We start from the raw sequence: 23,021 nt of genomic DNA on the forward strand, positions 1-23,021 counted from the left end.
ATGCAGCTCGACCAACATCCGCGGGGACGCGCACCTCGCCAAAATTACCAACCAACGCGGCTCCACATACTGTACATGTCCTCTTTTCATTTGAATGTGTTCACAGTTGGAATAATTGTTTGAGCCGCGCTGAGAATTCGAAAAGTATAAAAGCCAACAGTCCAATATTATAGAACACCGCTGTGCATAAGCTTACGTGTTTTGGACTGATAGGTGCTACTAGTAATAGTCCTACCTTGCTGCCTATTGTACTTCAGTACTCTATACTATATATTAATTTATTAAAAATGTTCCCGCTTTGAGTTTACTTCTAGAATGTTACACGTTTTCTATTTAAATGTGGATACATTGAAGATACCTGTTGCATAATGTAATGAATGTTTTTGGTTAAGAGTATACATGGTTACTGGTATGGTCCGTATGAGAGAGACCATTTGTATAAAGATACCTGTTTTCAGGTGTACTTCAGTTCTGTTTTACTCAGGTATTTGAGTTGTGGGGAAGCTGAGGGGCAATAGGCTGGTATGCTCCAATCTGCTATAGCTGGCTTGGGATAGGCTGAATCGTTCAGTGTTTTGACAGTATTTGAAATCTGTTTATTTTGTAAATATCTTTCTAGACCTATGTAAATATCCATTGGATTTCGTCTTTCAGCTGTACAACATTTTCACTGTGAATAAACTGGATGCTATTTTGCACCTGATCCTGCTGCCTTCTGTTACTCACTACCCTTAATATGGCTGATCCAACATCTGGGCCCTACAACAGACTGGCCCATTTACTCAAAATGATTTTTGTGTGTGAAATACAACCCAATCCTCCCTCACCCTATGTGGAACAACAAGCACACAGTATATACATTTAATAAAATGAGTGTTTCTCACATTACAGTCGTAGTTCAGGAGTGTGAGTTCAGTGGCACAGAAAGCAGCGCTGAACGCGAGCCCGTTTTCCAGCAGACCAGTCATGCATGATGAGCACAAATCACCTGCACGAGCTGTGAAACCCGGACTTAATAACAAACAGCAAACACAATCTGCAATTTGAATGTTACGTTCCATAAGACACCAACATTACATGACAAGCTCCGAAGTCATTACATAAATCTTGTATAACAGAGAATGTCTAAGATTCCCAAGATTTGCTTAAATACCCTCCCACTCTCTTCCTTATGGAGGTCTGGAGGAGAAATGCACAGACATGCAACTGGAGAGGGAATTCACCTCACCAGACCCCTCTATCACAAGAAGGTGAAAGGTTGATTGATAGAAAATGGAAACAGCCTATCAGAAGGTTGCGCTCGCTGGCACTTGACAGGTCTGCCAATGGGACCTTTTTGTTTTGTCAAGCAGTTTCCTTTCATAATCACTTCCTACACAAGCTGCTTGGGAGAAAATAAAATGAAAAAAGTGCAATCTAGGTGGCCGTTATTAGGGGCAGGTCTTTACAGTGCAGGTCATGGCCTATGCCATACAACCCCACACAGCTCACCATTCACATGGCCAGAGTGGTCATTGTGGTGGACCACTCATATCTAGCATTGTGTTTCATCTGGGTTTGTTCACATAGAAAAAGCTTTGTGCATGATACGATATTACTGTGGGCTGTGTCTGTCAAGGAACAATAACGGACTGAGATGTGAGTCAGGTAAGGGGTGTAGAAATCTGACTACCTCCCCTGAACCTTCTCTGTCTGCATGACCTGGCTGGACGCAGCTGTCTCTCTATGCCCGTCCTGCCGCTCTGCTGCTTCACATCGCCAGGCTAAACTGTGTGACACACTACACATACAGTAGCTCACACTCCTCCACCTCCCTTCCAGCTACCCTGAGCAGAGAGGGGAAGAGAGATGGGAAAGAGCACCGAAAAGCTGGTTTAAACACAGGATGCATTATGATACCACCACAGCGCTTAATTCTTGAAAAGGTACATTAGTTCATCCACTGCAGTCTGCCTAAACCTCTTGGGATGAAGAGCGTCTGGACTCATTCTGCAGAGACATGAGAGGCATATGCTGAATCATCACGGACAGGGATCAGCAAGTCCCCTTTAACGTTTTGCGGGCAGGGCAGGGAAACGGGGGCTTTTCATGCCCTCATTGCAATGGCAGCCTGAATACATCTCTCCACAATCTCTTTTTTTTGCCCATGTTGTGCTGAATATGTGGCTGGGTGGCAGCTGCAGGTTGGGCGATAACAGCGAAGAGCTTTTGTAGCTGCTCTGCTTATGGGCAGGAGATGACAAGATGCCTGCCCCCTTTGTGTGGCAGGGAGAGAGCCGGGGGGTATGCAGGGACAGGGTTCACATGGGGCGAATGAAAATAAATGCTTCAGTGATGCAGCAGGCGTCAAGTCAAGCTGGGACACAAGCACCTTTTCCAAGCTGCTGATACCCTTTGAACTGATCTCCAGGTGCAGCTTAATATGTCATCATATTCCACAGTGCAGAGATCAAAAGGAGAATCTGTGGATGTCAGTGGATATGCCAAACCAAACCTGTTATTTATTAACAATTTCACAAGTACCACTGACCTGCCCATCTCCAATAGTCAGGCTAATTCTGGCCCAGTCCGTCTGAAATTGAGACATATTTGGGGATTACCATACAAGAAGTCTACTGTACTACCTGAGATCTGCCTAACACAATCCCCTATTATGCAAATTAAAATAGAGTATGTAAGCTTTTCTTTAACAGAAATCTCAGCAAGCCTCAGAAATAGTCATCTGAAACCATCCTAAGGGAACATGAAACATCTCTATTGCATTTGAATAGCCTATATCTGCAAATAGCGTAGTTGTTTAAGGAGACATACTGTAGCCAGCCATATATGTATGTAAATGTGAAATGACAACTGGCCACCCTCTTCACATCTATACCTTATACTCTGCTGCCCATCTGTGGAGGAAGCACGAAATAGCCCTAAAGTTAAGGATCCCCACTCATCAACATGTTAGAAAACCATGCCAGATCTTTGAATATGCATTGTTTCTCTGGTTTTGGTAACATTTACTTACCATGTTTCATCTGATAGATATTTGTCTTGTATGTCCTTGTCTTAGAATGTGATGTGGTAAGAATGCACTGTTTGTGGCTCATATTTCAATTAGGCTGTTGGTATGGCAACAGATTTGACTTAGACACAGGCAGTGATGGTTCTTTATTAGATTAGATCGTTTGTTATTTTCTGTTGATATTTGCTTTGTAACTACATATTTTTGTAACTATACATTGTAACTATATTGAACAACAATGCTTTGGTGCATTGTAATTCTGTTTTCCAAGAATACACAAACATATTATTTCTGAATAATGTGAATTGCATATTCACCACATTGTTACAGAGTAGCATATCATTATGCCTAAAGAAATAGAACAGTAATTATTAGGTCATTACTGTAACTAACTATTTCTAATAAACTGTCAAAGTAGATAGGCCTATAAGGTCATTAACAGACAGACTTCTTTGTGTTGATTATTTGCTATGTGGTTAACCTGGCATGTCACGTTGGATGTTTTATCTTCCTGAGATAAATAGGCTACACTTCTATGCATTGCAACACACATTCTTGACTTGGTCCATTAGAATAGTTCCACAGACAAGTCCAGCAAAAATATTGGAGTTTTACTGCCCACATGTGTTGTGATACAATATATATTCCTGTTGACTGTATTCTATTTTGCCATTGGCCGAATCGTTGCGTTTTTCTGTAGCTTCCTTTGACGCTTCATGTCATTTCATTGGATATAGCCCATATTGTCTTCCCATTCCTCATTGGTCCACAAATGGCAACGAGTTATTCCATTTGCTAGAAGCTCAATACCTTGATCTCGAAAGCACCCAATTGGTTCATAAACTGGGTTAGTGGTGCAACGTTCATCACAGGAGGAGGAAAGTAGGTCAGTGTATTCCTACTGCCTACCACTGTTCCTATCCGCATCAGTGCACATGTGCTGCCTTTCCACACGTAAGTCACATACTATGTTATATCTTATGTAAAAGTCCTATAAAATGTTTCCTTTATTCAACATTTGGTATACTGTGTGCATTTCTTTACTCGTATTGTGGTTTCAATTGGCTATCTAATGCCATTCCCGAGGATGTGCAGTCATCGTTTTACAATGTAACTTTTAAAGGCACACAGTGTAATTTAATGTCGTGAAAAAAAACGCGATTTGTAGGTGTCTAACCTATTTTAAACATCTGGAATGTCCGTGTGTAATTGTATTTTATTTGGAGGCTATTTCCTTCGATTTGTACATTGCGTGATTTGTCTGAACTTCCCTACCACGGCTCAGATTAAACGAGGTCATAGCTATGTTGCATAAATCGACTAGTGACGGGTAGTTGATTACCTGTTACAATCATTTACCTTTTATAGTCATCCTTTAATTAACAGCAACAATGTTTCTCCTCTATATGTACAATGCAAGGCAGGTGTTGGGCTGATATTGATACAATGTAATGAAAACATACTGCACTGGATTCTGTTCTGTTTCAGATGATATCAAATCAATGTGACAGTCACTAACAGATTTCTTTCCATTTGTAAACGATTTGCAGTGCATTAGGACTGTATGTTTCATTATTCAATGACTGTTGTCATTAGGCCTTATATGCTCCACACATCCTAGTGCAGAATAGTCTAATAATAGCCATCTGTTTCTACCAAGCATAACAAATACAATTTTGTTAAATTTAAATCTGTTCATAAAAGTACACCATCAATTGCAACATTTTGGGGGAAAACAGAAAAAAAAGTAAACAATCTATTTATGTGAAAGTTATATGTTGGACAAGCTATTTACAAAAATAGTCTCAACATGCTGTCCTATTCCTGACTAACAAATGGCTACAGCACACCATGTCCAGGGAATGCACAATACAATGTTCACATTTAAAAGGACATTACTCTGCTATTCTTAAAATCTGAAACAGCTATTCCTGAAAAAGTCAACAAGTGTATCAGTAATGTGACAGGAATAACATAGATGATGCTACATGGTTTTAATTTGACATAATATGCCATGAATGTAAATAGAGGTCAGTGGGGTCAGAGGAAATTCAATTGTGATTGCACTGTCTTTACTAACTCATTGATGGACTGTAGTAGGCTATAAGACAGCTCTTGTTATTGTTTTATGAAATATTTACCTATCCGAACTGCACATTAACACGGGAAAGTGGATTTTATTGGCTACTTAATCAAATTTTGGTAATCATTCTTTACTTTAGCGAGTTGCGTCATGTCACATTATAGTACGTGTGGCGCTCGGTTGCTTCCACTGAAGCGGTGCAACTCGCAGTAGCTGTTATGTTGGGTACCCAAAATTACACACTTCTTGATTTTCCATTTCTATTCGGAAGTCTCTCAGTCTTTCTTCATGTTGCTCTCATCCCAATAGCCAACTTTAGGTTTCAACTGAGGGATTCAACAGCAAGCAAGGCATCGAATTTGAACACACTCCTACAGGGTACAGTATATGACCATAAGCTGATCATATTCACCTGCCCTGCCAGGACGATGCTCCACTGAGCTTTCGATAAGCCTACAGTAGCTCTAAAAGAACATGCAAAATGAACAAGAAATTCATGCAAATCAGGAATATTGTAAAACATGCTTGAAGCCAACAGCAAATTTGCAGAAAGAGCAGGATATTCCGAGGGAGAAATCTGACCTTGAAATTCTGTACATGTACAGTTGAAGTCGGAGGTTTACATACACCTGAGCCAAATACATTTAAATTCAGTTTTTCACAATTCCTGACATTTAATCCTAGTAAAAATTCCCTGTCTTAGGTCAGTTAGGACCACCACTTCATTTTAAGAATGTGAAATGTCAGAATAATAGTAGAGAGAATGATATATTTTAGCTTTTATTCCTTTCATCACATTCCCAGTGGGTCAGACGTTTACATACACTAAATTAGTATTTGGTAGCATTGCCTTTAAATTGTTTAACTTGGGTCAAACATTTTGGGTAGCCTTCCACAAGCTTCCCACAATAAGTTGGGTGAATTTTGGCCTATTCCTCCTGACAGCTGGTGTAACTGAGTCAGGTTTGTAGGCCTCCTTGCTTGCACACGCTTTTTCAGTTATGCCCACAAATTTTCTATAATATTTTGGTGTTCTTCGGTTTGCAAGCCTTCCCCTTTTTCCTCCAAACATAACGATGGTTATTATGGCCAAACAGTTCTATTTGTTTCATCAGACCTGAGGACATTTCTCCAAAAAGTACAATCTTTGTCCCCATGTGCAGTTGCAAACTGGAGTCTGGCTTTTTTTGTGGTGGTTTTGGAGCAGTGGCTTCTTCCTTGCTGAGCGGCCTTTCAGGTTATGTCGATATAGGACTTACTTCTATACTTGTGTACTATTGTTTTTACAGATGAACGTGGTACCTTCAGGTGTTTGGAAATTGCTCCCAAGGATGAACCAGACCGGAATTTTTTTCTGAGGTCTTCACTGATTTCTTTTGATTTTCCCATGATGTCAAGCAGAGGCACTGAGTTTGGAGGTAGGCCTTGAAATACATCCACAGGTACACCTCCAATTGACTCAAATGATGTCAATTAGCCTATCAGAAGCTTCTAAAGCCATGACATAATTTTCTGGAATTTTCCAAGCTGTTAAAAGGCACAGTCAATTTAGTGTATGTAAACTTCTGACCCATTGGAATTGCGATACAGTGAATTTTAAGTGAAATAATCTCTCTGTAAACAATTGTTAGAAAAATGACTTGTGTCATGCACAAAGTAGATGTCCTAACAGACTTGCCAAAACTGTAGTTTGTTAACAAGAAATTTGTGGAGTGGTGAGAAACAAGTTTTAATGATTCCAACCTAAGTGTATGTAAACTTCCAACTTCAACTGTAGGTATGGTTAAAGTGACTATGCATATGTAAAAGAGGGGTTGGCGGGTGGTGGGTTGCGGGACACAATACAGATAGTCCGGGTAGCCAATGTGTGGGGGCACCGGTTGGTCGGGCTAATTGAGGTTGTATGTACATGAATGTGTAATTAAAGTGACTATACATATATATTAAAAAGAGATTGTAGCAGCAGCGTGAAAGAGGGGTTGGGGGGAGGCACACAATGCAAATAGTCCGGGTAGCCATTTGATTACCTGTTCAGGACTCTTATGGCTTGGGGGTAAAAACTGTTGAGAAGCCTTTTTGTTCTAGACTTGGCACTCCGGTACCACTTGCCATGCGGTAGTAGAGAGAACAGTCTATGACTGGGGTGGCTGGGGTCTTTGACAATTTTTAGGGCCTTCCTCTGACACCGCCTGGAGTAGAGGTCCTGGATGCCAGGCAGCTTTGGTCCTTCTGTAGCTCAGTTGGTAGAGCATGGCGCTTGTAACGCCAGGGTAGTGGGTTCGATTCCCGGGACCACCCATACGTAGAATGTATGCACACATGACTGTAAGTCGCATTGGATAAAAGCATCTGCTAAATGGTATAAATTATTATTATTATATTATTATATTGATGTACTGGGCCATACGCACTACCCCCTGTAGTGCCTTGCGGTCGGAGGACAAGCAGTTGTCATACCAGGCAGTGATGCAACCAGTCAGGATGCTCTTGATGTTGCAGATGTAGAACCTTTTGAGGATCTGAGGACCCATGCCAAATCTTTCTAGTTTCCTGAGGGGGAATAGGCTTTGTCGTGCCCTCTTCACAACTGTCTTGGTGTAAGATGAGCGTCAGAGCCGGTGTAGTACGATTCAATCTTAGCCCTGTATTGAAGCTTTGCCTGTTTGAAGGTTCGTTGGAGGGTAGAGCAGGATTTCTTATGAGCTTCCGGGTTAGAGTCCCGCACCTTGAAAGCGGCAGCTCTACCCTCTACCCTAGCTCAATGCAAATGTTGTCTGTAATCCATGGCTTCTGGTTTGAGTATGTACGTAGAGTCACTGTGGGGACAACGTCCTCAATGCACTTATTGATGAAGCCAGTGACTGATGTGGTGTACTCCTCAATGCCATCGGAAGAATGCCGGAACATGTCACAGACTGGAACATGATCCCTGCTGATGATCCCTGCTTTAGGTGTTAGAGGAAGATTCATGTCACTTAACCCACCTAAGCCAATCATTTGAAGCAATAGGTTTTCTCAACCAATAATAGAGTAATAATACAGTAATAATAATTGACCAAGTCAAAGGATGACAAGCGCAGTAGGCTAGGTAGAGCTATAGCTGCCACCTAAGCCTAGAGCTGACCGGTCAGAAATGTTGTTTTTTGTTAGACTATTGTGAATGGTTGTTCAGCTGTCTGCTTTGCCCTTTCCCTGAGGCACACACAATGCTCGTTAATCTCGGTTGCTGATTTTTTTAGACCCAAAATGGTCTCATTCCCCTTGAGTTGTGCATGTGTTTTGTCCATTCTGCTGACATGCTTGATATTTTCCTCTGGAGCTGTTTATGAGAGTAGCTGAGTGCAACTATAGGTGTCAACATACCAAATCAAAAGAAGGCATTGCTGTTATCCATGTACTCCAATGATGATATGAGCAGGAAGTTTAAAAGTCGAAACAGAACGTTGTTCTGTTTATGGTGCGGATAAGTGTGCATGTGTCTCACTGACCTATAAATAAAGGGGGGGTGTGTGGAGCCATAAGAGCACATGATAAAAGGAAGGAGAGGTGGTCTCTTTTGTATACATCTCCCCATAGAGCCATGATAGTCTGGGAAACATAAACATATATAGGCCTAGCTGTTCTGTTCTTAATTACAGGAATCACATCAGGGACTGGGCTGTCTGTTGTCCATAGTATAATGTGTGGCATGCAAAATGTAGTACTTTGCACAGAACTGCTGCAGTATGATTAGTCTTATAGGCATGAGATTTAGCATGGCAGTGGTGATCCTATTGCTAATACTATCCTGTTGGGGCTTGGCATAGAGGAGAATCTGTAGCCATCTCCTCTACTCACACTATCTCCAGATCACCTCCCATCTGTCGCCCATCTGAGCTTTCTGAACAAGCCACTTAATCAGAGCACCACTCGCTCTTACATCATAGGCCTAGATGAGTCGCCACTCCCGGCTGGCCAGTGTGTTTTACACTGTGACCTGACCTCTTGTCCTACCTGATCCCTCTCTTTTCTCTCCAGGTACTGTGCCTGTCGCTGGATCTGTGAGAAAAAGCCCAGCTCTGACATAAGGAGGCCAGTCCACTTCCTGCACCACTCATTCAGGTATGTGGACGCACGTGGTTCTGTGTGATTTCATAAGAATTGACAGCCGCTCTGAAATGAGTTTGCGACCTTCATTTGAAGTCAATCACCATTGACATTTGTGACGCACAGCTTCTTGCTGTTTCACTTCAAACTGGCCACATGAGCAGTTGGCGGGGAGAACAGTTAGGGATGAAGTAAGTTATGAGCGCAGTCAGTCAGTCATACATAAGCACAGTCATGTGTGAGGGTGGTTTTCTCTCAGCTTTCTGTGTTTCATCAATATTGTTTTCTTGCATCTTATTAACTTGAACTGGAGTCTTATTTCTGCTTTAAAAAAACATGTCTTCTAACCATCTATTCCACCAAAGCTTTAACGTCTCCTGTCTATCTTTCTCGACTGGCTCTTAGAACGCTCTGTTCTGAGTAAAGGAGCCTACTGAGAAACGGACAGCTTGACTTACATAGCGAACATAGGCCATGTCATTACAGGAGCCAAGCCTGAGCATTCCAGGACGGCACACAACAGAAGGGAATTACAGACAGCCTTACAGCACTAGGATAATGCTGCTGAGGGCACAGGACACTCTGTTTCATCTGAACGTGACAGAACGATGGGATCACGTCAGGGGAGTGGCTTAAATAGGAACACAACGGTGACATAGCATTAAGAACCTTATGAAAGGGAGACTTGCAGAGCAGACAGTATCACAGTGCTGTGTAAGCTAACCATGCGTATCCAGCTGAGCTGACACATTGTAGATTCACCCTGACCCTGTTACACGTAGTTCTGCCTCTTCCATACTTCACCTTATCATGTTTTTTTGTGTGTTTTTTTTGTCACTTAGATACCACATGTGCATTAAAACATTAGACATGATCAGAATCCACCTTAGTGATCTTCTAGTGTTGTAAAATGGATGGGGTTGAGTGTTACTGAATATGTGAATGCCATGGAGATGTTTAAATGATACTAAAGTACTTTCATTAGACTGATGAGCAGTGGAGTGGTGGTGTGAGGAGAGTCGAGACCTGCATGCTATCAGTGGGTTATGTGTAGCAGAAAAGGTTCCCTAATTGGCAAGCATTCAAGAAGTTCCTGCACCCCTGTATCCAGGCAACCAGAGATTTGTCACAACTAGCTAAGCTGGCCTTAAAATAGGGTTTCCTTTTTCTCCTTTTATTTTTGTCAGTACGAGCGAGAGCTTTTGTGTTTGAGTATACACTGAGCATACCAAACATTATGAACACCTTCCTAATATTGAGTTGCACCCCCATGCTCCCAGAACAGCCTCAGTTTGTTCTCTACAAGGTTTCGAAAGCGTTCCACCGGGATGCTGGCCTGTGTTGACTCCAATGCTTTCCACAGTTTGTGGTGGATCGTTCTTGATACCCGCAGGAAACTATTGAACATGAAAACCCACCAGCTTTGCAGTTCTTGACACAAACCAGTGCGCCTGGCACCTACTACCATATCCCATTCAATGGCACTTACATATTTTGTCTTGACCATTCACCCTCTGAATGGCACACATACACAATCCATGTCTCAATTGTCTCAAGGCTTAAAAATCCTTCTTTAACCTGTCTACTCCCCATCTGCACTGATTTAAAGTGGAATTAACAAGTGACAATCAATCATAGCTTTCACCTGGATTCACCTGGTAAGTTAATGTCATGGAAAGAGCAGGTGTTTGTAGGTGTAGGTGTAGCGTAGGTGTTTTAGCCTTCCTTTGGCTTATGTGACAAAATGAACGTTTACAAAAAGGCTTATTCTCAGGAGTACTGTTTGATGCAGCTTACAAAAAAAAAACATGTAAAAAAACATAGATGATGATGGGTAAAGCAAGTTCTCTTTGTCCCGTGGATTACATGGTCAGCTCGGATGTCTGTTACATGTCTGTGACATATACTGTACCAGAGTGAAGGGTCAGGTTGTAGTGTAGTTGTCTATGGTGACGGTGACAATAACAAAGTTCCTGGCTGCAGGCAAGAAATAATGGGGTGTAATTATGGTTTGGTTCGATGTAATCACACTCTGAAACTGTCACATCATACGGATAGGGAAAAAGAGCTGGGGAAAAACAGGTCAGTGGAGAATCTAATTACAATGAAAAGACTTTCAGGCACAGTGGAGCAGAGCATTAGTTCTGGTCTGATTACAGGAGCAGGACAAGCCACAGTGACCTGAGGTGGCTGTGCTTTTTACGGTATTTTTGTGCAACCTGGTCTCAGAGCATTTCGTATTATTCTGTATGTAAATCCGAGACACTCCATTTAGTATGATATGTTAAGTTTCGTGTGGTATGTATTCATTTGTGGATGTCCATCACCCATTCGTATGACATGTTACAAATTACGATTTGGATTATATGTTACAAATTTTCAAAATGAACAATATGTTACGAAATTGAAAAACGCATGATATGTTACAAATTCTAGCAAGGTGGCTAACTTTAGCTTGGCTAGGGGTTAGGGTTAAGGTTAGGAGTTAGGCTAGGGTTAGGGGAAGGGTTAGCTAACATACTAAGTAGTTTCAAAGTAGCTAAAAAGTAGTAAGTAGTTAAATGAGCTAATTAGCTCAAATGTTAAAGTTGTTAGATGTGGGTTGCTAGATGTTCACTTTATATTTTCGTTTTTACCTTAAGTAACCATCTGTCTTATGTATCCATACCAAACGTAACATATCATACTAATTTGAGTGTCCCAGATTTACATTTACTGTAAATCTGAAAGTGCTAGCAGCATTGTTAATATGTTATTTACAAAGCCTAGGAAACATGCAATTTGTGAGGGTAGGGCTTGGTAATGTGACCAAAATATCATATCACAGTATTTTCCATTTTTTTACAGTATGGTGGTATTTGATAGTATTTTATTTTTCTGAATAATAAAGGTTGAAAATAGGTTTTATAAGTAGTGGATGAACCTAGGATGGCAATAAAAAGTAATTTTAAGTGGTTTAAATGGTCTTTCTGACTGTTTTATGCTCAAACAAACTAGGACAAAACTGACAGTCTAGTTTATTTAGCACTGTATCCAAATGTAAAAATCCATACAGGTATACCTTAAAATATGATATATTGCCCAGCCCTATGTGAGGTTAAGGTCATCTATCGAGGCAAATTGACCAGGATTACAATGTCACAAGGACGTTGTGCAGGAAACTACAAGGAGCACCAAGTGGTGGGTTAGCAGAGGAGACTCATTTAATCTATCTAAGTGAGGTTAGGAAAAGGCCATTTTACTGATTGGATTATATAAACAGTGATCAATGTAAATATGGGTTTCTTCATGAAATGTGACTCCCTCTAATATATAATAATATATATGCCATTTAGCAGACACTTTTATCCAAAGCGACTTACAGTCATGTGTGCATACATTCTACGTATGGGTGGTCCCGGGGATCGAACCCACTACCCTGGCGTTACAAGCGCCATGCTCTACCAACTAAGCTACAGAAGGACCACTAGCGTTGGCATTGTTTCATCTGAATGAGCCTTTACATTAAAGACTAATCTCACTAAATGATGTCTCTGACAGACACCTAGGTTTATGTAGCATATGCTGCATTATGTTATGGACACTATTCCCAAGCATCCGTTTGTAGTAATCCAAGGTTTTCATTGACAACAAAATTAATTCTACTCACATCAATCTTCTGGTTCATTGTTGCTGGAGGTAAAAGTGAATGATGCCTCTCAAAGACACTCTTGATTGTTACCTAAGGGAGAGAGAGAGAGGCTTGAGCCTCCGCTATAGCTTTCACCTTATGTAAGACCTTATCATTTCTATCTCAAACCATAGAGATATGAATCGGTCCTCTTACATCACGGACCATCTACGGTATACGTCAGCACAAAGTCCAGGTTATCCGGCAGCTGCTCAGGTTCAGAGGGCTTTGTTATATGATGCTGCTGTGGTTTCCTCATGCCTTGTATATAAAGAGGACGTCTGACTCTTCACTGACTTGCCTTTCAGATCTGGGTCACTGCTGGAAAGAAACTGAGTGATATGTTTTGAGGATAGCCTGCCTAATAAATATTTGTGGTGAGTGTCACACCCGCTTTAAAACAACCACCGTTTATTTCACTTTTTGATCAATTGTCTTTGTCTAGGAATTTAGATTTGTATATCTATAGTGTTCTATCATAGAAGTCGCTTTCACGTCAACTGACCTTTTTGTTGTGTGTTATGGAGCATAATAAGTGTTGAAATCAGTGTGTTTTCTCTCTAAAGGTGATCTAATGGCAGACCAAAGAATGGACATTTCCTCCACGATGAACGAGTTCTTGTCTCCCGGCTCCACTGATCTAATCAGCTCGATCGGCACACCCGGCATGGACTACACACGCAAGAGAAAAAGCAGCACCACAGACTACCAGTAAGCCTGACTTGAAAACTGCTTATAGACTTTGTCCTACTTGCTACCTGAAGATAGTACATGTGCCAATCATCTTTATTATATTAATGTCATGTTCGGTCTGGTTTAGTGAGATCACATTGTTTGTCATTTATTCCAGATTTTTGATAAACTATATGGAAATATTTTCTTACTATTTTCTTACTGTGTGTCAAAGGTTTCCACTTAAAGTTGACAAGATAACTACCTACCTAGAAATGAACAACCAAGTAGGAACAAGTGGTAGCATAACCTTTATTTAGATTAGATCAGAATAATCCATATACTTCATTTGAATTGTAATATACGAACTTCCTTGCTTTCACAGAATTGATGACTTTTCTTTTGAGTAAGTATCAAATCAAATGATGAATGTTGAAGTACATTTGTAGTAAAGGAGCCAATCCCATGTCAGATTAGTTGGCCCTCTGTGATCCTTGTTTGGTCGGGATTGGCCTCTTCTTTGATCAAACTCTACAAACTGTTCTAGCATTTACCCCTAGAAATAGAGGTTAGACACTAATGTATTCCTCATCCCTAATTTAGGTCAATCAAAATGAATGCGCTTTGGTGATTAGTACCCTGAGAGTGACTGGTCAGTTAGTATGTACACTATGGATCGCTGTGAATATGGGAGAGCCAGTCATGCTATAGTGTAGATTTGAATAGCTAGAATTAGGATAAACATCAAAGCATGAAGGGGTGCTGCAGTAACACACTTGAAGCACCAAGAAAGTATTACAGATGTCTTCTAAAAATGTATTTGCTGGTATTTAGTTTGATCAGGCCTTCGTTTATTAGAGATATTAATTTGATTTGATGTATGATGTGTAATGGATGATAGATTATATTATTGTCTGTAGCTCATTCACTAAAGGCACAGATTTGTTTTTACCTGCCTTAGTGAGACTTAAGTCAACAACTCTGTGTGAATACCTTTGCGTCAATTTTGTACAGCCAGTCATATTTGAAATAATCTTAATTTGAGGCTGTTGAATGCTATTATAGTATGGAGTCGGCAAGTCTTGAAGTGGCACAGGATATGTAATGGGTCATGGCTTAATTTCTCTTTTGTGGTTTATGAAAAGACAGTAGGGATGAGTGGGATGACAGAGTAGGAGTTCAGCTGTGAACAATATCAGAGGCACAAGGTCTTTCGCCTGAATCCTCACTAAGAAAGGTCTCAAAGAACCAGGTTCCTAATTCTGTAGGGACATTTCTAATAACTATTCATTTTGCTTCTACCAAAGATGGTAAGAAAATATTTGAATGACTTGCATTATTAATATTGATGTTTCATGTGAACCAAAGGCTCTCCATGTTGTTTTTTACTATAAACATTTCAAATGACTTCTCACTTTAGTGTTTTGCTTTATTCATACTTACATTGCATACTGTAACATCATTATTTAATATTTGTTGTAAAAATAATTGTTTTACTATATTTCTTTGTACTAATGTTATTGCTCCTCCTCAAAGGGATAGCATGGACACAGACAATGATAGACTTGGTGATCATCAAGGCCGGATTAAAAATGCCAGGTAACCAAATCTCCCATAGGATGACATAAAAATCTATAGAATAAAAAATCTTTGTATTTATATTAGAGATTAGTCATGTTTCTGTAAATACAGGCAGACTATGGATGTGTTTATTTGTTTGTCTGTGTTAAATGCTCTTTGTATTGTTTGGATGGCAGAGAGGCCCACAGTCAGATTGAGAAGAGACGCAGGGACAAGATGAACAGCTTCATAGACGAGCTGGCCGCACTAGTGCCTACATGCAACGCTATGTCCCGTAAACTGGACAAACTAACAGTCCTGCGCATGGCTGTCCAGCACATGAAGACCTTAAGAGGTGAGGCGAGAAGGATTTTAATAGGACTGCTGCCAGAACAGTACAGTGATGACAACCACCACCATGCAGCTGATCAATAAAGTACATCAGAATAATACAAATTACATATTGATTTAGTTGTCTTACATACAAGCCTTTTCTGACTCACAGGTGCCGCTAACCCCTACACTGAAGCTATCTACAAACCAGCCTTCCTGTCAGACGACGAACTGAAGCACTTAATACTGAGGGTGTGTGTCCTTACCTCCATAGACTGTATGGTGTCCTCAGAGTGCGTTTCATGATGAGTATGCATGTGTGACTCAGTATTTCTCTTTCTCTCTTATCTCCCCCTCTCCCTCTCCTCTCCACAGGCATCTGATGGCTTTCTGTTTGTTGTTGGCTGCGATCGAGGGAAGATACTGTTTGTTTCGGAGACGGTCTACAAAATCCTAAACTTCAGCCAAGTACGTCCTCTCCAATATGTTGCTGTTTTTTTTACTGTAGTCATTTTTACCCTCATGAGCTATCCTGATGACATGCATATAACATTGATTTATTATTATTAACCTGGTATTACTTTACAGACATTTACATTTTAGTTGTTTAGCAGACACTCTAATCCAGAGTGATTTACAGTTAGTGCATTAATCTTAAGTAGCTAAGACAACTACATCTCAGTCAGTACATTTTTCCACAATAAAGTAGCTATCAGCAAAGTCGGTGCTAGTTGGAAAAAGTCAAGTACAAGTGTTAGTTCACGAAAGGCAAGTGTGTTAGTTATTTTCATTTTTTTAATGGGCATTTATGTAACGTGGTCTTATCTTATGGAACTCTCTCCCTCCCTGTGCAGAATGACCTGATTGGCCAGAGCCTATTTGATTACCTGCATCCTAAAGACATTGCCAAAGTCAAGGAGCAGCTGTCCTCATCGGACACGGCGCCACGTGAGCGCCTCATCGATTCCAAAAGTAATGCATCCTGGCCTCTAGTTACCAGCCTTTCTTATAGTGCCCGGGGGGTGGAGAACAAGGAAAGCAGGGACACACACATCTGATAGAGTAGAAGAGCAGACTGTAATCAGAGTGTCGTCAGCCTGCTGTCCCCTACACAGCTAGCACAGTGACACACCCCTCAATGTATCCCCCTGTACCGTGTGTTCCTCATTATTTAAATGTCAGAAGCTAAATGTAGGGTAGTGCTATTTTTACATAAGCCATGCTGGGTTCAGCATGAAAAATAAACAGTCAAAGAATTTCTGTAAATTCAGCAAAAAAAATTGTAATAGCAAATGATGTATTGTAGCTTTATTTGCCAGAGTAAGACTTGATACAGTATATATTTATAAAGGATCATGGGTGATACTGTTCCTGTTGTTGCAGCATAAATGAAATGCTATGTTGTGTCTGGTCCTCAGCCGGCCTTCCAGTAAAGACAGACATCACCCCCGGCCCATCCAGACTTTGCTCTGGAGCCAGGCGATCCTTCTTCTGCAGGATGAAGTGCAATCGGCCCCTCATCAAAATGGAGGACAAGGACTTCCCATCCACCTGCTCCAAGAAGAAAGGTACTTTAGTCTCCAATCTTTTCCTTACGTAACTTGCTCAAGAGTGTTTTTTCATCTCCTGTGATTCATTTTAGTTAACAGTTCATTTGGTTTCGTACCAATAGACTACTTACTCATTGATGTCAGTGATAGCTCCAGAGTAGAACTAGATGAGGATGATGATACATTCCCTGTGTCCACAGCTGACCGTAAGAGCTTCTGCACAATACACAGTACTGGCTACCTGAAGAGCTGGCCGCCTACCAAGATGGGTCTGGATGACGACAATGAACCAGACAACGAGGGCTGCAACCTCAGTTGTCTGGTGGCCATTGGACGGCTGCATCCCCACATTGTCCCTCAGCCAATGAACAATGAGATCCATGTCAAGCCCACTGAGTATGTCTCGCGCCATGCCATCGACGGGAAGTTTGTCTTTGTTGATCAGAGGTGAGAGATGTTTTATGGCATGCAGGCAGACATACAAACATGTAGCAAAGGACGTGCCAGTTGGCCCCTAGACAGTGATGTCCTGACACCTGGCTGGACCTCGTGGGCAGTCCAGAGCTGGATTTACTGTGGAGTGACAGCTTATGTGTGAGTGAGGTTTTTGTCAATGTCCAAATATAGCATCAGCAACATGTTCCAGATGGAGGTGTAATGGAGGCCCAGAGGGCAGACAGGATTCAGAGTAGATATGTTGACAACAAATACTCCACTGCCCCCTGACAAAACAATCCCATAACCCCGCCGCGTCACTAATACTGTTGGGTACACTGGGAATTTCTAGATAATGTCATAGGGCTGGGCGATATGGACAAAATATCATATCACAATATATGTTTTTAAAAAAATGTTTAAAGGACCGTATTTGATGTTTTTGAATAATAAAAGTTTAAAATATTTTTTTCTGAGTAATTCAGAACCCTAGGGTGGCAACACATAAATTAATAGCGAGTTCAATGGGGCTTTCTCCCTTTATACTATTCAATCCAAACAAAAATTATTTTCAGCATTTCCATCTATTTCTGCTTATCCTGCACTTTTATTAACATTTCCACAAGGTGCCACTCAGCATGATATTGGCAAAACATATCTAGCTAGCCAACATATTATTTACCATCCCACTGCTACTGTTCTAGATGACTGTTGGGAACATACTAGTTGACAAGGCAGTGGTTTTGGTTGGACAGTTGGAAAGCTTGCTGATGAGAGTGGTTGGAGGGAGTTCGAGGTTGGGCCTTCTGTGTTGATAGGGAATGGTCCGCTATGGTTACTCCCAGATCCTGTTGTTGATCTAACCTTGGTAGAAAAAAAGAATGATTGGTCAAAAGTCAGTGATCTAGGGAAACTGGTTCACAATTACATTGGTAGAAGTTGTTATGTATTTTTACCACTTTTCACAGATAGATCCAAGGACCAGATAGTGGGGGCACAGGAGCAGGCGTTTACGTTCCTGAATTTGATGTGCAGATATGTAGAAGACTAAACTGTCAGCATACTCAGTTGAACTGTTGGCAATAGTAGTTTCCCTCTAGTGGGTGGAGGACGTACAACCTGTTAGAATGATGGTATGCTCAGATTCCCTGTTTGTATTGAATAGTTTATCGTCTGGCAAATATAATAGTAGTGACCTACTATTGGAGGTATTATTGCTATTGTGGAGAATTGAGAGACTGGTTGTAGTAGTTAGATTCTGCTGGGACCCAGCCCATTTGGGTGTGGAAGGGAATGAAATTGTAGACCAGGTGGCCAAAAGAGCTTCAAAACTAGATATAATTGATATTAATGTTCCACTGGGTAGAGGTGAGGCCAAATGTAAGATCAGAGCCATTTTGATAGATGTGTGGCAGAAGAGATGGGACTCTGAGCCCAAGGGCCGGCATTTATATGCCCTCCAAAGAAAGGACGGTGGACCAAGATTCAAAGGTCTAATTAGGAAGGAAGAGGTGATGTTTGCTCGATTGTGCCTAGGACAATATGCATTGAACTCAGCATTCCATCTGGTTGGCAAGCATGTGAATGGTTTGTGTCTCAAGTGTATGGTCGATGAAATGATGGCGTATGTGTTTTTTCTGTTGTTGTAAATATGTTGAAGAGAGGGAAAGATTGAAGTGTAAGGTTATTGAGGTTGGACGGTTTGGAAGGGATTTTGGGGATGGAGGAGGGCCTTTTAGAAGTTAGTAAGGCTCTTTTTGATTTTCTCAGTAGTACTGAGTTAGGTAGGAGGATTTAGAAATGTAGAGCTAATGTAAACCGTGATTGACCAAACACTCCAGGATAGTAGGTGGCGGCATGCACCTTTAACGTTTGTTTGCGGACCCGACATTATATCATAGAAGAAGAAGCCGACATATGCATACTTTGCCTATTCCTCTCTGATAAGATTTCATTGCACAACATGCTTTTCTTGGCTTACACCGGCGCTGGTACCAGGCAGTGTTAGCTAACTAAATAAGTTTGCTCTGACTCTTAGTACATTTACCTAACTAGCGATAAGCATTAACGGCTAACAAGTTATTTTAGCAACACCTTACTAAGAAAAGACCAACTAGCAAACAGTCGTTTGCAGACAGTAAGATGCACAAACGAATAGAGAAAGTATAGGACGCTTGTGGAAAGTAGTATGTCACCAACATTGTTGCATCCATCTGACCTTGCGGAGTGAACGGAAAGAAAGTGCTGGTGACTCTGGTCGAGCAACTGCTCTCTTCTTGAGTGACGGGGCAGGGCTTGGTGTGGTTAGCGGCATGCAGCATGACTCAAGAAGCAAACGGACTAAACCATAAAAACAGGCATTACACCCGCCAGTGTTGAGTGTTTAATTTAAAACAAAACTAACATTGAAATACCGTTATAGAAGTTAAAGTAAAAACTGAAACCGGTCCGTGCATCAATACCGGTATATAGTCAAATCTGGTACACTGCCCAGCCCTAGATTGTCATGGCATTGATTATGATCAAACAAGCAAAGCAGGGGGGAGAATATTATTTTATTTGCATACAATAAAAAAAGATGTGGGCTAGACTTATCTTAAAAATGTCCTAAATACCACTGGCCTGCTTTGAGTCAGGACTTGTGTTTAATACTGTTCTCTTTTGTAGGGCCACTGCCATTTTGGCTTATCTACCCCAAGAGTTGCTGGGTACATCGTTTTATGAGTACTTTCATCAAGATGACATAGGGCACCTTGCGGAATGTCATAGACAAGGTATGTATCAGATTGAACAAGGACACCAATATAACACCAAAGATCAACGTTTTAGACTCTGTGATACATCCCTGAATCTCTTCCCATACATGAGTAATATTGTAATGTCTGGTAATTTTGTCATTAAAAAAAATGTATTGTGTCAATAAGCCTGTCACATAGCGAGTAGACTGTGATATGAATGTATCTAGAACGAGGCAGGCTACCATTTGGCAGTGTGCAGATATCATGCCTTACTGAGCTCACCCCCTGGCTGCCACCTCTGTTCTCAGTGCTCCAGATGAGGGAGAAGATCATTACAAACTGCTACAAGTTCAAAATAAAAGACGGCTCCTTTATCACGCTGAGGAGTCGCTGGTTCAGTTTTATGAACCCTTGGACCAAAGAGGTGGAGTACATTGTCTCCACCAACACTGTCGTCTGGTAAGTAGCTACACACATCTGTTTCTGCAAGGACTTTCTTCCACAGCCCCCATTTAACTAGTCGATGCATAATATTACACTGTATTCATTGTATTAGGGTCATATCCTAATAAAGTCGGATAATAAATGTACAATTTTAAACAGCTGATTACAATGCCTACTGTGTCAAAATTGTTTTATCACCACCACTATTGTTTCAACATGAAATCAATGCCCAACTCATATAGCTGTCTGGCTTGCCTCAGAAAACAAAGCATGTATTATTGGAACTCTTGCATATTTATTACGGTGTCTTTCTAGAGCTGTTGGGCTAGCGTTAATAAGCTGCCCAATGAGGTGTGAAGTGATGAGCATGCTCAGTGATGATGCTCACTCTCTCTCCTCTCTCCCTTTCTCTGTCTCACAGCGGCAGCGTGCCTGAAGGATCTGATGGCATCTATCCTCAGCTCGCCGCCTCCCCCCAGAGCATGGATAGTGTACTCACAGACGGTAAGCCTGCCCTCCTGCTGTGCTCTCACACAGCAGTTCACCCGCTTGGATGAAGTGTGACTGTACTTTGATGAGTTGACATACACTTTTTGTGTGCCTGGCATGACTGTGTAATGGACTAAGTAATGGTTTTGTTTTCCGAAATGTGACTGAGCTTTTGCGTTTGTTGCTTCCAGGAAACGGGAAGCGGGCCCTGCAGACTGTGCCTGGCATCCCCGGTGGCACAAGGGCAGGGGCGGGAAAGATCGGCCGGATAATCGCAGAGGAGGTGATGGAGATCCAGAGGTGAGAGGAACCATGTGGATTGTGTTATGATTGTCTTGTCAAACATAAATTGGCATGTCTGTATGGTCATAACTATACCATGGTCATTGACCCCCAGTGCATAATGGAAATGTCTGTGTGTGACTGAGACTGTATGGGGCTGTGTCCTGCTGTTTTTACCCTGGGTTTTCTTTACTGTTCCAGGATAAGAGGCTCCTCGCCCTCCAGCTGTGGCTCCAGTCCTCACAACTTCACCAGCACTCCACCCCCAGACATGTCATCCCCAGGGGGAAAGAAGGTAAGGGCTCCCACCTGTCCTTCCCATTCTCCTCCACTTCAACCCCTCCCAACTGGGAGGAAGTCTGCTATTCACTCCACTGCTCATCCATGTGAAGTCAGTAATGAGCACATCTGGTGGATGTTTTTAGTGTCTGTTGGTGGCTCATACTTCAGGATGCAATGGTGATTCCTGAATGTCAATTCTGTCCTGATTCTCTCACAGATACAGAACAGTGGAACTCCAGAACATCCCTCAGCAGGGCTGATCCCGGGACCAGACTCCGTAGGCTATCCGTACTCCAACAACTCCAATCTAAGTATGTATTTTTCTCCGCTCTGAAATCTAATCTCGATTACAGTTAATGAAACTATCCACATAAAATCTTCGATATTTAACCCTTGTCCTTACCCTATTTAGGTGATAACTCTCATATTGGCATTGACATCATGGATGAGCCAGGCTCCAGTAGCCCGAGTAATGACGAGGCAGCCATGGCTGTGATCATGAGCCTTCTGGAGGCAGACGCAGGGTTGGGAGGCCCAGTGGACTTCAGTGACCTGCCCTGGCCACTGTGAGGACTGTCAGGCTAAGGCAAGGCCTCCTAAATGAGCTGAACATGGTAGAGTAAGGGCTGGGTGTTACAGTATTCACATTGTGTCAGTTTGTGACCAGTACCAGAGAGCCATATCAACAGGGCTAATGTGACTGTAGCCTCACAGTAAGGCTGAATGCAGGCGGGCCCTGAAAAGGAAGGAATACTAGGCCTGGGATCGGCCATGATGTACAGTCCACCTCAGTGCGGTTGGGGAAAAGTGAAATTGCCTCATTACTCATGTAGTATTATTGTACCAGTTATCCGGGTTTTCTATGTCCATTCATCCTCACAGGCATTGAACCCAGCTCTTTTATAATGGCATTTGTCTTTGTGTGTGTTTTTACACTTCAAAAAACATGTTAATATTTCTAAAGAAAATTGTATCATACATGTTTATTCTAATTCTCTAAATATATATATATATATGTTAGTGTATTGTCAGCAGTGAATTATTTTTTAAACTTCCTCTATTGCTTATTTCCATTTTCTAAAATACGAAACAGGGTGGTCTGTATTAAGTTACCCTCCAGTGGCATAACACTGCTCAATCAACTGTAGGGATTTTACATTGTTGCTACAATGTGGAAATCCAAGGTACTTTGCTACAATATGTTGAATGTGGAAACACAGGGAGTAATCCGTTTGCTTGCCAACAATAGATGAAATGACAAAATCACAGACATACAGGACGTGCTTTACTACTGACCCCTGGGAAATGTTGTTCCCTAGCAACAGGCAGACTATCCAAATGACCCATAAAAGGAAAACTTTCCTCCTGATCTGAAATCAGGTCAACT

At 41.5% G+C, this 23,021-nt stretch overlaps 1 protein-coding gene across 3 annotated transcripts; it reads left to right on the forward strand.

The window, feature by feature from the left end:
* Positions 1-3,883: 3,883 nt before the first annotated feature.
* Positions 3,884-22,648, forward strand: LOC124035762 (aryl hydrocarbon receptor nuclear translocator-like protein 1). 3 transcript variants are annotated; one of them, XM_046349426.1, is made up of 19 exons: positions 3,884-3,964; positions 9,111-9,194; positions 13,158-13,226; positions 13,416-13,560; positions 13,907-13,927; positions 15,058-15,120; positions 15,279-15,436; positions 15,587-15,666; positions 15,790-15,882; positions 16,269-16,386; positions 16,833-16,982; positions 17,165-17,411; positions 20,067-20,173; positions 20,446-20,596; positions 21,003-21,085; positions 21,262-21,370; positions 21,554-21,647; positions 21,852-21,945; positions 22,047-22,648. In XM_046349426.1, the coding sequence occupies exons 4-19, from the start codon at positions 13,424-13,426 to the stop codon at positions 22,202-22,204; spliced, it is 1,863 nt and encodes a 620-aa protein (XP_046205382.1). In that variant the 5' UTR covers positions 3,884-3,964; positions 9,111-9,194; positions 13,158-13,226; positions 13,416-13,423; the 3' UTR covers positions 22,205-22,648. The 3 variants fall into 3 exon arrangements, with proteins under 3 accessions (XP_046205382.1, XP_046205381.1, XP_046205383.1); XM_046349425.1 differs by lacking the exon at positions 3,884-3,964 and adding an exon at positions 6,459-6,511; XM_046349427.1 differs by lacking the exons at positions 3,884-3,964; positions 13,907-13,927 and adding an exon at positions 6,459-6,511.
* Positions 22,649-23,021: the final 373 nt, after the last annotated feature.

Source organism: Oncorhynchus gorbuscha, linkage group LG05, assembly GCF_021184085.1.
Source record: "Oncorhynchus gorbuscha isolate QuinsamMale2020 ecotype Even-year linkage group LG05, OgorEven_v1.0, whole genome shotgun sequence".
NCBI lineage: Eukaryota > Metazoa > Chordata > Actinopteri > Salmoniformes > Salmonidae > Oncorhynchus > Oncorhynchus gorbuscha.